This window comes from Oncorhynchus keta, chromosome 19, assembly GCF_023373465.1.
Source record: "Oncorhynchus keta strain PuntledgeMale-10-30-2019 chromosome 19, Oket_V2, whole genome shotgun sequence".
NCBI lineage: Eukaryota > Metazoa > Chordata > Actinopteri > Salmoniformes > Salmonidae > Oncorhynchus > Oncorhynchus keta.
The window spans coordinates 61,964,600-61,978,380 of NC_068439.1; the positions used below are offsets into that span (position 1 = coordinate 61,964,600).

General features: G+C 43.0%; 2 protein-coding genes across 3 annotated transcripts in view; one reads left to right on the forward strand and one right to left on the reverse strand.

The window, feature by feature from the left end:
• The window catches only part of ehd3 (EH-domain containing 3), a 44,620-nt gene extending 35,200 nt beyond the window's left edge, over window positions 1–9,420 (reverse strand). The window contains exons 1-2 of one of the 2 annotated variants that reach the window (XM_035794156.2): window positions 9,237–9,420; window positions 8,619–8,816 (exon numbers count right to left, since the gene is read on the reverse strand). In XM_035794156.2, coding sequence (XP_035650049.2) covers window positions 8,619–8,816; window positions 9,237–9,238 — 200 coding nt within the window. In that variant the 5' untranslated portion in view covers window positions 9,239–9,420. Of the gene's footprint in view, window positions 1–8,618 lie in introns of both variants that reach the window. The other variant, XM_035794154.2, reaches the window with a different exon arrangement.
• A 1,674-nt stretch (window positions 9,421–11,094) lies between these two features.
• galnt14 (UDP-N-acetyl-alpha-D-galactosamine:polypeptide N-acetylgalactosaminyltransferase 14 (GalNAc-T14)) overlaps window positions 11,095–13,781 on the forward strand; it is a 116,298-nt gene continuing 113,611 nt past the window's right edge. The window contains exon 1 of the mRNA XM_052470972.1: window positions 11,095–11,481. Coding sequence (XP_052326932.1) covers window positions 11,350–11,481 — 132 coding nt within the window. The 5' untranslated portion in view covers window positions 11,095–11,349. The remainder of the gene's footprint in view (window positions 11,482–13,781) is intronic.

A 13,781-nucleotide genomic window follows, 5' to 3' on the forward strand; every position in this document is an offset into this window, starting at 1 on the left:
GGAATAGCTGGAGCCCTGAGCTGCATATCCTTTATTTGACACATCTTAGAATTGTTCCAGTTATTCTTAACTTATAGTTAAGAATAACTGGAGTGGCGTGTGGCGTAGCTGGAGTGGCGTAGCATGCACCCCCGCAGCCCCCGTGAGACGTTGGTGCCCCCAACCCCCCGCATTTAAAAAAAAAAGTATTATTATTGTTATTGTTATTTATGGCATTTAAAATCATACCGTCGGTATTTTGAAATACCCTGGCGTGCGGTATAAACGGTATACCGCCCAAGCCTACTTCCCACAGCTCTGCCACTGAGGCTTCGGTGAGATGAATGGAGGCAGAGGGACTGTGTTATGTCCATCATGATGGCAACGTTAATGAATGACCTTGTGTGTGTGCAAGTGTGTGTGTGTGCGTGCGTGTGTATGTGTGTGTGCACGCGTGTGTGTTTGGAAACAGACTAGAGAGGAAAGAGCTAAGCCTGTGTGCTTTCATATCACTTAGGACTGAGGAGTCAGCACACACACACAAACACAGGCCTAGCTCTTTCACTGCCACTTTTCCTATTGCAGCCGCTGCTACTTGCTGCCACCACATAGGCACATCCTCTATGAATAATGCACCACAGCACAGGAAACTGAAGACGCTGCCTAAGGCCCTATCCTGCAGGACAGTGGCCTCACATAGGGCACAAACCACAGAGAAATGGAGAGTAGCCACACTAGCCCCAGTCCACCTCTCAGTTTCCTCTATCCCCAAGCCATTAGATAGGCTAGCTCTGGAAACTCTTGACAATGGACTGAACCATGACCGTCAGAGGCAGAATAGGAAACCAACACAAAGCCATCACCTCACTTGGTCAGTGCTGAACCGTAGCTGATTAAATATTCAAACATTTCCAACTTTTGAAACTGACATATATGGCCGGGATTCAGCATAAATGATTTGTCAGTGCTTTATGATGCTTCAAAATATGATTTGGCAAAGTAAACTATAGAGTGCACAAAGCAAAAAAAAAAATCAGTATAATTATATTAAAAGCTTCCAGAGATGAGAAAGATTAGAGTATCTCATGATAAGCTGTAGACCACGCTATTTACCAAGAGGATTTTAATCTATATTCTTCGTAGCTGTCTATTTACCACCACAAACCGATGCTGGCACTAAGACCACACTCAATGAGCTGTATATGGCCATAAGCAAACAGGAAAATGCTCATCCAGAGGTGGCGCTCCTAGTGGCCGGGGACTTTAATGCTGGGAAACTTAAATCTATTTTACCTCATTTATACCAGCATGTTAAATGTGCAACCAGAGGGACAAAAACTCTAGACTACCTTTACTCCACACACAGAGACACATACAAAGCTCTCCCTCACCCTCTATTTGTCAAATCTGACCATAATTCTATCCTCCTGATATCTGCTTACAAACAAAAACTAAAGCAGGAAGCACCATCGACTCGGTCAATAAAAAAAGTGGTCAGATGAAGCAGATGCTCAGCTACAGGACTGTTTTACTAGAATAGACTGGAATATGATTCTTCCGATGGCAATGAGGAGTACACCACATCCGTCACTAGCTTCATCAATAAGTGCATTGATGACGTCGTCCCCACAGTGACCGTACGTACACACCTCAACCAGAAGCCATGGATTACAGGAAACGTCGCACAGAGCTAAAGGGTAGAGCTGCCGCTTTCAAGGAGCGGGACTCTAACCCAGAAGCTTATAAGAAATCCCACTATGCCCTCCGACAAACGATCAAACAAGCGTCAATACAGGACTAAGATTGAATCATACTACAACGCCTCCAATGCTCGTTGGATGTGGCAGGGCTTGCAAACTATTACAGACTACAATGGGAAGCACAGCCGCGAGCTGTGGCAAGTAACACTGAAACACCAGGCAAGTAACACTGAAACATGCATGAGCGCATCAGCTGTTCCGGACGACTGTGTGAGTAAGACCTTTAAACAGGTCAACATTCACAAGGCCGCAGGGCCAGACGGATTACTAGGACGTGTACTCAGAGCATGCGTTGACCAACTGGAAAGTGTCTTCACTGACATTTTCGACCTGTCCCTGACTGAGTCTGTAATACCAATATGTTTCAAGCAGACCACCATAGTCCCTGTGCCCAGAACACTAAGGTAACCTTCCTAAATGACTACTGACCCATAGCACTCATGTCAGTAGCCATGAAGTGCTTTAAAAGGCTGGTCATGGCTCACATCAACACCATTATCCCAGAAACCCTAGACCAACTCCAATTTGCATACTGCCCCAACAGATGCACAGATGATGCAATCTCTATTGCACTCAACACTGCCCTTTCCCACCTGGACAAAAGGAACACCTATGTGAGAATGCTATTCATTGACTACAGCTCAGCGTTCAACACGATAGTGGTAAGGGTAGGTAACAACACATCCGCCATGCTGATCCTCAACACAGGCGCCCCTCAGGGGTGCATGATCAGTCCCCTCCTGTACTCCCTGTTCACGCATGACTGCATGGCCAGGCACAACTCCAACACCATCATCAAGTTTGCGGATGACACAACAGTGGTAGGCCTGATCAACAACAATGATGAGACAGCCTATAGGGAGGAGATCATAGACCTGGCCATGTAGTGCCAGGACAACATCCTCTCCCTCAACGTGAGCAAGACAAAAGGAGATGATTGTGGACTTCAGGAAAAGGAGGACCGAGCACGCCCCCATTCTCATCGACGGGGCTATAGTGGAGCAGGTTGAGTGCTTCATGTTCCTTGGTGTCCACATCACCAACAAACTATCATGGTCCCCCTCAGACGACTGAAAAGATTTGGCATGGGTCCTCAGGTTCTACAGCTGCACCATCGAGAGCATCCCAACTGGATGCATCACTGCCTGGTGTGGCAACTGCTCGCCCTCCGACCGCAGGCACTTACAGAGGGTAGTGTGTACAGCCAAGTACTTCACTGGGGCCAAGCTTCCTGCCAATCCAGGACCTCCATACCAGGCAGAGTCAGAGGAAGGGCCTAAAAATTGTCAAAGACTCTAGCCACCCTAGTCATAGACTGTTCTCTCTGTTACCGCACGGCAAGCAGTACCGGAGCACCAAGTCTAAGCCCAAAAGGCTTCTTAACAACTTCTACCCCCAAGCCATGAGACTCCTAAACAGCTAATCAAAGGGCTACCCAGACCCCTCTTTTACACTGCTGCTACTCTCTGTTTATTATCTATTCATGGTCACTTTAACTCTACCTACATGTACACATTACCTAAATTACCTCGACTAACCGGTGCCCCCGCCCATTGACTCTGTACCGGTACCCCCTGTATATACTGCAGTATCGCTATTGTTATTTTACTGCTGTTGTTTAATTACTCAAAAAAAAGTTTTTTACTTAATTAACACTTACAGCATTTCACTATAAGGTGAATACCTGTTTGTATTCGGTAGGGCATGTGACAAATAACTTTCGATTTGATTTTGATTTGTTTTAGTTTCACTGTGGATTTCAAAGGACTGCCTAATTAAGATCACTCATTTTGCCAGATTGAGACAGAACCCTACCAACAAACCCACAGCCAGCTGTCATTCTCACCCACATATGCAAAAGCATGAGAACAAAGCTCTACTCATCTCCTGCTATTCAATTACATAACCGCAATATGATTACTTGATTGCAAATAAGTACTACAACCTAAAGCTAATAGCTCATTTTTACGAAGTGCCCCAAAGCTTTTCAGACCTTACAACCTGATCCTACACAGTAAGTGTTTTCCGTGGCCAGGGGCATTCTCTACATGATTCCAGACTGATGTCTCGCACTTGCCTCTCTCCTGGACTATAACTCCTGGACTAGTCGCTCTGGAAACTATTAGTGACTATAAGTTGCTATAGCAATAACGTAACGGATTGGAGGGTTGGAGACAGCAGGGTTTATCAGTGACACCAGAGGACTGCATCTCACCATTGGTCTTAGGATGGCAGGAGAAATATTAGCATGCACTGGCATTACTGCACAGCAAGAGGAATGCACTTAGTCTCACTGGTAAAGTTTGATGTGGAAACATGTCACAAAGGCAATGATACAAGTAGAGAGCAGGAAAAGGGTACTAGGCTACACATCTCATCTCATCTCATCACCTTTCTGCCTTTCATATGCCCATACAGCACATATATCTGATTTTAGTTAATTGAACACTGAACAAAAATATAAACTGTAAAATGCTGGTTCCATGTTTCATAAGCTGAAACAATGGATCCCAGAAATGTTCCATACACACAAAAAGCTTATTTCTCTCAAAATTTGTGTACAAATTTGTTTACATCCCTGTTAGCGAGCATTTCTCCTTTGCCAAGATAATCCATCCACCTGACAGGTGTGGCATGATCATTACACATGTGAACTTTGTGCTGGGGACACACAACACAATGCAACATATTTTTGTTTTGAGGGAGCGTGCACTTAGCATGCTGACTGTAGGAATGTCCACCAGAGCTGTTGCCAAATAATGTAATGTTCATTTCTCTAAGCCACCTCCACATAATGTTAGAGAATTTGGCAGTACGTCCAACCGGCCTCACAACCGGTGACCACGTATAAACACATCAGAACCTCCACATCTGGCTTCTTCACTTGTGTGATCATCTGTGACCAGCCTCCCAGACAAATGATTCCTGCACAACCTGTCAGAAACCGTCTCAGGGAAGCTCATCTGCGTGCTCGTCGTCCTCACCAGGGTCTTAACCTGACTACAGTTTGGGATTGTAACTGACTTTAGTGGGCAAATGCTCAGCTTTGATGGCCACTGACACGCTGGAGAAGTGTGCACGGTTTCAACTGTACCGGGCAGATGGCAGACAGTGTGTATGGCTTCGAATGGACAAGTGGTTTACTGATGCCAACATCGTGAACACAGTGCCAGTGGGGTTATGGTATGGGCAACCATAAGCAACAGACAACGAACACAATTGCATTTTATCGTTGGCAATTTGAATGCACCGAGATACAGTGACAAGATCCTGAGCCCTGTTGTCGTGCCATTCATCCGCCGTCATCACCTCATGTTCCAGCATGATAATGCACGGCCCCATGTCGTAAGGATCTGTACACAATTTCTGGAAGCTGAAAATGTCCCAGTTCTTCCATGGCCTGCATACTTACCAGACATGTCACCCTTGATTATGTTTGGGATGCTCTGGATCGATATGTACGACAGCATGTTCCAGTTCCCGCCAATATCCAGCAACTTCGCACAGCCATTGAAGAGGAGTGGGACAACATTACACAGGCCACAGTCAACAGCCTGATCAAATCTATGCAAAGGAGATGTGTCACGCTGCATGAGGCAAATGGTGGTCACACCAGATACTGACTGATTTTCTGACCCATGCTCTGGGTATCTGTGACCAACAGATGCATATGTGAAATCCATAGATTTGGGCCTAATGAATTTATTTCAATTGACTGATTTCCTTACATGGACTGTAACAGTAAAGTTTTTGAAATTGTTGCATGTTAGGAAAGAAAAATGTTCAGTGGTTAAAGTCGAGACATGCATAGAGTTCCCATGTTGTTACTCTGGGGGTAAAAATGTTATTTAATTGATAGTTCTATATTTGGCATGTTTGGCTGGCAGTCATGGTGACCGTTATTAGATCAAATGAGTGGCCTTCACTGCATGGAAGCTCGATTTAATTCTAGCCTCCCATCTTCAAAACAAAGTGTGCTTTGTCATAGGCTCAGAGAGACCATAACACTTGCTTTTAGGTCCAATGTTTTTGCATCTGCCCTTGTATTCCTTTGATGAGCACTAAGTGGGCTGGTCAGAATACCATTAAGCAGTCCATAGGGAAATGTTGGAATTTAGCATGGAAACATGATCTGTTTGATGGTCATGGACAAGTTTGCAGACAAATCATTGGAGTAGCTGACATTCCTGTGTTTGGGCTGTGACTACAAGGGAAAATTGATGCAGCTAATTAGTGTAATATAAGAGAAGATATACACTATATATACCACAATTATGTGGACACCACTTAAAATTAGTGGATTCGGCTATTTCAGCCACACCCATTGCTGACAGGTGTATAAAATCGAGCATACAGCCATGCAATCTCCATAGACAAACATTGGCAGTAGAATGTCATAGGATGCCACCTTTCCAACAAGTGAGTTTGCAAAATGGATGTCCTGCTAGAGCTGCCTCAGTCAACTGTAAGTGCTGTATTGTGAAGTGGAAACGTCTAGGAGCATCAGCGGCTCAGCCGCGAAGTGGTAGGCCACACGAGCTCACAGGATGGGACCACGAGTGCTGAAGTGGGTAGCGGGTAAAAATCATATGTCCTAAGTTGCAACACTCACTACCGAGTTCCAAATTGTCTCTGGAAGCAGTTAGCGCAATAACTATTCACCGGGGAGCAATATGAAATGGGTTTCCATGGCCGAGCAGATGCATACAAGCCTAAGATCACCATGCACAATGCCAAGTGTCGGCTGGAGTGGTGTAAAGCTCACTGCCATTGGACTCTGGAGCAGTGGAAACGCGTTCTCTGGGGGTGATGAATCACGCTTCACCATCTGGCAGTTCGACGGATTAATCTGGGTTTGGCAGATTCCAGGAGAAACGCTACCTGCCCCAATGCATAGTGCCAACTGTAATGTTTGGTGGAAGAGGAATATGGTCTGGGGCTGTTTTACATGGTTTGGGCTAGGCCCCTTAATTCCAGTGAAGGGAAATCTTAACGCCACAGCATACAATGACATTCTAGAAGAGTCTGTGCTTCCAACATTGTGATAACAGTTTGGGGATGACCCGTTCCTGTTTCAGCATGACAATGCCCCCGTGCACAAAGGGAGGTCCATGCAGAAATCGTTTTTCGAGATCGGTGTGAAATAACTTGACCGGCCTACATAGAGCCCTGACCTCAACCCCATAGAACACCTTTAGGATGAATTGGAAAACCGACTGCGAGCCAGGCCTAATCGCCCAACATTAGTGTCCGACCTCACTAATGCTCTTGTGGCTGAATGGAAGCAAGTCCCTGCAGCAATATTCCATCATCGAGTGGAAATCCTTCCCAGAAGAGAGGAGGCTGTTATAGAAGCTAATGTGGGACCAACTCCATATTAATGCCCATGATTTTGGAATGAGATGTTCAACGAGCAGGTGTCCACAAACGTTTGGTCATGTAGTGTATTTTGAACACACCGACAGGGGCATTGCATGTTGGTACACCAGAATTACGTTCATTTCCAATGAAACGCCGCGTTTGCCTTGCAGCATTGTGTTGCAGAGGCTGTTTCAATGCATTCGGTGTGGTGCATACGTTGGATTTATAGAACGCATGCGTCAAACTGTATGCTTTAACAGCTTGACAGAAATGGTAGCAGAAGGTGAATGTTGAACTTTGTTGCACACATATCCAGATGATGCTGCGTACTGTTTTGCGCAACGACGCCGTCGATGTGTTCGAGGCGTTAGTTCTTATGAGATGGAAATGTGTCCTCTGATCATTTTCCCAACCCCTCCCATATACAAACACACATTAAGTTGGAGAGGCTGGAGAAGAGTAACATGTAATCATAAAATGAGAATTATGGGATGATATCTATAACTATATAATAACAAGTGGTGGAAAAAGCACACAATTTTCATACTTCAGTTAAAGTACCTTAATAGAAAATGACTCAAGTAAAAGTGAAAGTCACCCAGTAAAATACTACTTGAGTAAATGTCTAAAAGTATTTGGTTTAAAATATACTTAAGTACCAAAAGTAAATGTAATTGCAAAAATATACTTAAGTATCAAAAGTCAAAGTAAACATAAATCATTTCAAATTCGTTACATTAAGCAACCCAGACGGCACAATGTTCTAGTTTTTTCTTTATTTACGGATAGCAAGGGGCACACTTCAACACTCAGACATAATTTACAAGCAAAGCATTTGTGTTTAGTGAGTCTGCCAGATCAGAGGCAGTAGGGATGACTAGGGATGTTCTCTTGAACATTGGATAATTTTCATGTCCTGCTAAGCATTTAAAATGTAACGAGTACTTTTGGGTGTCAGGGAAAATGTAAGGAGGAAAAAGTACATTATTTTCTTCAGGAATGTAGTGAAGTAAAAGTTGTCAAAAATATAAAATACTAAAGAAAAGTACAGATACTAAAAAAAAGAATACTTAAATAGTACTTTTTTCTTAAGTACTTTACACCAATGATAATAACATATGATAACACTAGATTCCCATAATCTACTTATATATTTTTGTAAACTCATCTATACAGTACCAGGTATAAATAACCAGGAAAGACTTTTTGTCTGTTGGAATGTCTTATCCCTCTTTTCAAGTCAGAGTACTGTGTCAATATTTGACCTGTGTCTGCCCAAGGTTGAACTGCAACACAGACAACCATCCAGTCAACCCAAAAACTAACACATTTATCTCCCTCGGATCATTTTTGTTGTTCAATAAAAGCTCATGTTTGCATCAAACTGTGAATATGCAGTGTGTCTGCCATGCATTTCATGTCCCCTCTGTTTGCATATCAGACCATAACTCACTAGTGTTTTGGCCCCCTGACCGGTAAGCAAAGCACCTACCGGTGACATTTCAAACACAGACCTACCGTATGAAGCTGGTCTTTCCAGTGGAATACTGCCCCACAAGGAGAACCATGGGTTTGTTGTCAAAGTCGGCATCCTCTAAGGCGGGCGAGTGGAACTCGTGGAATTTGTAGTGTTCCTCCAATGGCAACAATTTGGTTTTGTAGAGCTTCTTCAGGCCATCGCTGACTGTCTGAAAGACCTCAGGATCCTTCTTCCTCCTGTCATCGGTACCCAACCAGCTGAACATGATGCAATTCGATAATGGACAACCTTATACTCTATAGAGATCTCTATTTTTCTATTTCTATTCTAGTCTTCTATTCAAATAATTCGGAGGATCTCTTTGTCATTGATTTAGTAGATGGTTTGTTTTTCCTTTCAATCAAACTATATGCAGACACATCCTTCAATGGAAGCGTTCGTTCCTCAAGTCCTTACAAGCCAAACACGAGACACGGATGCATTCAGACGACTATAAGCCAGCTAATTAACTAGACACATACTAGCGATGGTAAATCATTTCTACATGCATATTTTCATATCACAGCTATAATGCACGATTTTCATTCAGGCTGTAGAGGAATTCCAAAAATGATGCAAGTATCAAGCTTAGCTGTCAAATTGTGATTTCGTCTTACATTTGAATACTGAAGCGGTTGAAGCTTCAAAATACTGTCCTAAATTAATAGACCTTTCTCGAGGCAAATGAAGAAACAACAAAATAGCTATAATAAAGCACTATTCCTACTGCTGCGTAGAATGTTGTGCGGTCACTGGCTTCCCCGGCTTCGCTACTGCAGCAGATTTAAATGCCTGTCTGACAACGAAACCTGATCCGAAAGGAAATGCCCAACTACTGGCAAAGCCCCTCCCAGTATTACAACGACTGAAGGCAGTGATGGCAGCGCCATATTGGCGGATGAGGGACAAGTTGAATCTATCCATCTCATTGTTGATGCTCCTCTAGCGGTAATACAGAGTAACCAGCAAGGCGTAATTACAACATCGAAATCGCTACATTGTATCAGTCATCAGATGCATCGTACATTACCAAGAAAAATAGGAAAGTACAATGTCAACATTTTCATATGCCTACGTGTAACAGTATAACTTTTAGACCGTTCCCTCGCCCATACCCGGCCGCGAACCAGGGACCCTTCTGCACACATCAACAACAGTCAACCACGAAGCATCGTTACCCACCGCTCCTTTTTGACCTTCCTTTGACATCGGGTGCTATAGGTGTCTTGGAGGGCAGGTAGTTTGCCCTTGCGGTTGTGGATCGGAGCAGTTGCCGTACCAGGCGGTGATACAGCCCGACAGGATGCTCTCGATTGTGCATATGTAAAATTTTGTGAGTGTTTTTGGGTGACAAGCCAAATTTCTTCAGCTTCCTGAGGTTGAAAAGGCGCTGTTGCGCCTTCTTAACCAAGCTGTCTGTGTGGGTGGACCATTTCAGTTTGTCCATGTGTACGCTGAGGAAATTAAAACTTTCCACCTTCTCCACTTCAGATGGTAAATGGGCAAGATAAAATATTAAGTGCCTTTGAACAGGGTATGACAGTTTGTGTGTGTAAATAACAGCAATGCTGCTGGGATTTTCACGTTCAACAGTTTCCCCTGTGTATCAAACATGGTCCACCTCACAAGGCATAACTAGCCAATTTAACACAACTGTGGGAAGCATAGGAGTCAACATTGGCCAGCATCCCTGTGGAACACTTTCGACACCTTGTAGAATCCATGCCTCGATGAATTGAACCTGTTCTGATGGCAAAAGGGGGAGAAACTCAATATTAGGAAGGTGACCCAATGTTTGTAAACTCGGTGTCTAACCTTCTCCTCACAGACTATTTTACATACCAGTATGACACCTGCTGGACTACATTTAGGCCTACACTAGTTTATATAGTGGTTTATGGATTATTCGAGGACTGACTACCACTAGATGGTGTAACTAGATGGTGTAACAAGACAATACTTTTGTGATCCATTAGCGTTTTATTTTTTATGTCTAGAAGTTCCCTCTAGAAGTAAATCTTAGTGTGATTAGACAATATCAAAAGTACAGGATAATATGTACAAGTTTAAAATGCAGATTGGCGAATGCATGTGTGTCTGAAGACTAAAGAAGTAGGTCCTAGCCTATGCCCAAACCCACTGAATTGTCGATAAAGATCGATTCTATTTTCTATTATATTCTATTCTATTAGTCCTCTGTAACCACACCTCATCTCACCTGTGTTATCTCCAGTATATGCTTCCGTAGAACTCTGGAAAAACACAAAACACTGGAGCTGAACTAGGCTACATCATTAATTAAAGCCTATATCCGTTAAATTGGGTGGAATCAAGTTCTATTGATATAAGCATTGCAAGTAGAATATACTACAAATCCTTGTACATTATGATTTGCACGGTAGGTGGTGCTAAACCAATTCGGATATTATAGGTACCCCGACAACCTCTGATTTTGTTCAAACTGAACGGCATCAAGTGTCGTACCTCGTAGCTCCAGCGAGTCATAGCGCACAGCCTAGCTATCAGTTCGGTCATAGAGAATCTCGCAACCAGGGCAGTCATTGTGCACGCGTCTGGAGCAAGCGGACGTACAGTGTTCGAAAAGACGAACCAGAGAATGAGGGTAGAGCGCAAAAGCACGTCTCCAGAACCGACTTTCCTAGAAATGTGCTTCTCGTAGGTTGCCCCGCCAATAAAGGGGCGATATCTGCTCCAGGAACTCATAGGAAAATGAAACGGCTTTCTCGAAAACTGACTTTGGCTCTGGTGGTGCTTTGTTGGACTGCTGCACTACTGTATTTGATACTCCTAAGTAGGCAGCAAGTATCAGACCTGGGCACCAAAGACGCACAGTACAGACAGGTAAGCAGCACTATCATTCCTTATCCTGTATCATCGCATCGAAGCTATATCCCACATGCAGGTAAGATAAGTTCCTATGCATTTAGCTATAGTGCAGGCTAAACTCGGACCAAGTGCATGAGTGCGCGCAGGTAAAATGTAGGCTATGTTTGCGTGTGTCTCTGTAAAACAAAATATTTAGGCTCGAGAGGGTGTCAGAATTTCCACTCAGGTGTCGTCTTACAGTGTATCACGGCTTCTGCTCTACATTGCTTTCTAGAAGTTTGCACATTAGCCAACAACCAGTTGTTTCTAACTTTTTTGTATTCGGGTTGACTGAATGTGTCCATCCCATACCATACAGTATGTATTGCAAAGTGCAGTTTCAATTGGTTATAATGAGTTTGCAAATTGAGGTTTAGATGCGCTTTCTGTACATTCCGAACAGAAACGAAGATACTGTATAAATAATCCTAGAATATATAACTGCATAAACATCTGATATATGTAATGGCACGTTCACAAAGAACAGTCAGACGCTCACTAAATTGGTATGAACAAAAGTTTCACTAAAGTGTAGGCTACTACACAATTTATTAAACACTGATATAATAAATTCCTCAAATACTTGAATTTCTTAAAGCCTCAATAAAATCATTTAAAGCATAACCAAAGATTTATGCCTATTAGAGGTTCAGTAATTGACTTGTAATATGTGGTCCCTGTGTGAACTGATGAACATAATGTGATGGAATAATAATATATCTACCATTACCAAGACAGCCAGACAGTTGCAATTATAGCCATAAAAGGTGAAACCTTTTACAGCGCACACATTTCTGTGCGTATTACTCCTATTTTATACTGAACAAAAAAATTAACACAACATGCAACAATTTTAACGATTTTACTTAGTTGCAGTTCAATTGAAATTAATTAATTAGACCCTAATCTATGGATTTCACATGACTGGGAAGGGGCACAGCCTGGGCATAGGATGTGTCACTGCCTGATAAGGCGCTACAGAGGGTAGTGCATATGGCCCAGTACACCACTGGGGCCAAGCTTCCTGCCATCCAGGAGCTATATACTAGGCAGTGTCAGAGGAAAGCCCAAAAAATTGTCAGAGACTCCAGTCACCCAAGTCATAGACTGTTTTCTCTGCTACCGCACGGCAAGTAGTACCGGAGCACCAAGTCTAGGACCAAAAGGCTCCTTAACAGCTTCTACCCCCAAGCCATAAGACTGCTGAACAATTAATCATATGGCCACTGGACTATTTACATTGACCGCCCCTCCATTTGTTGTGTACACTGCTGCTACTCGCTGTTTATTATCTATGCATAGTCACTTCAATGTACAAATTACCTCAACTAACCTGTACCCCTGCATATTGACTCGGTATCGGTACCCCCTGTATATAGCCTCGTTATTGTTATTTTATTGTGTTACTTTTTATTATTTTTTACTTTTGTTTATTTGGTAAATATTTTCTTATCTCTTTCTTGAACTGCATTGTTGGTTAAGGGCTTGTAAGTAAGCATTTCACAGTAAGGTCTACTTATTCGGCGCATGTGACAAATACAGTTTGATTTGATTTGACATGGGCACCTGGTCCACCCACTGGGGAGCCAGGCCCAGCCAATCAGAATGAGTTTTTCCCCAGACAGAAGTTCTCCTCAGTTTCATCAGCTGTCCAGGTGGCTGGTCTCAGACGATCTTGCAAGTGAAGAAGCTGGATGTGGAGGTACTGGGCTGGCGTGGTTACACGTGGTCTGCGGTTGTTAGGCCAGTTCGACGTACTGCCAAATACTCTAAAACGACATTGGCGGTGGCTTGTGGTAGAGAAATGAACACTCAATTATTTGGCAACAGCTCTGGTGTTCATTCATGCAGTCAGAATGTCAATTGCATGCTCCCTCAAAACTTGAGACATCTGTGGCATTGTGTTGTGTAACAAAACTGCACCTTTTAGAGTAGAGGTCGACCGATTATGATTTTTCAATACCTATACCGATTATTGGAGGCCCAAAAAGGCCGATACCGATTAATCGGCCGATTTTTTTTTTTACGGTTTTTATTTGTAATAATGACAATTACAACAATACTGAATGGACACTTAATTTTAACTTAATATAATACATCAATAAAATCAATTTAGCCTCAAGTAAATAATGGAACATGTTCAATTTGGTTTAAATAATGCAAAAACAAAGTGTTGGAGAAGAAAGTAAAAGTGCAATATTTGCCATGTAAAAAAGCTAACATGTAAGTTCCTTGCTCAGAACATGAGAACATATGAAAGCTGGTGGTATTGGATG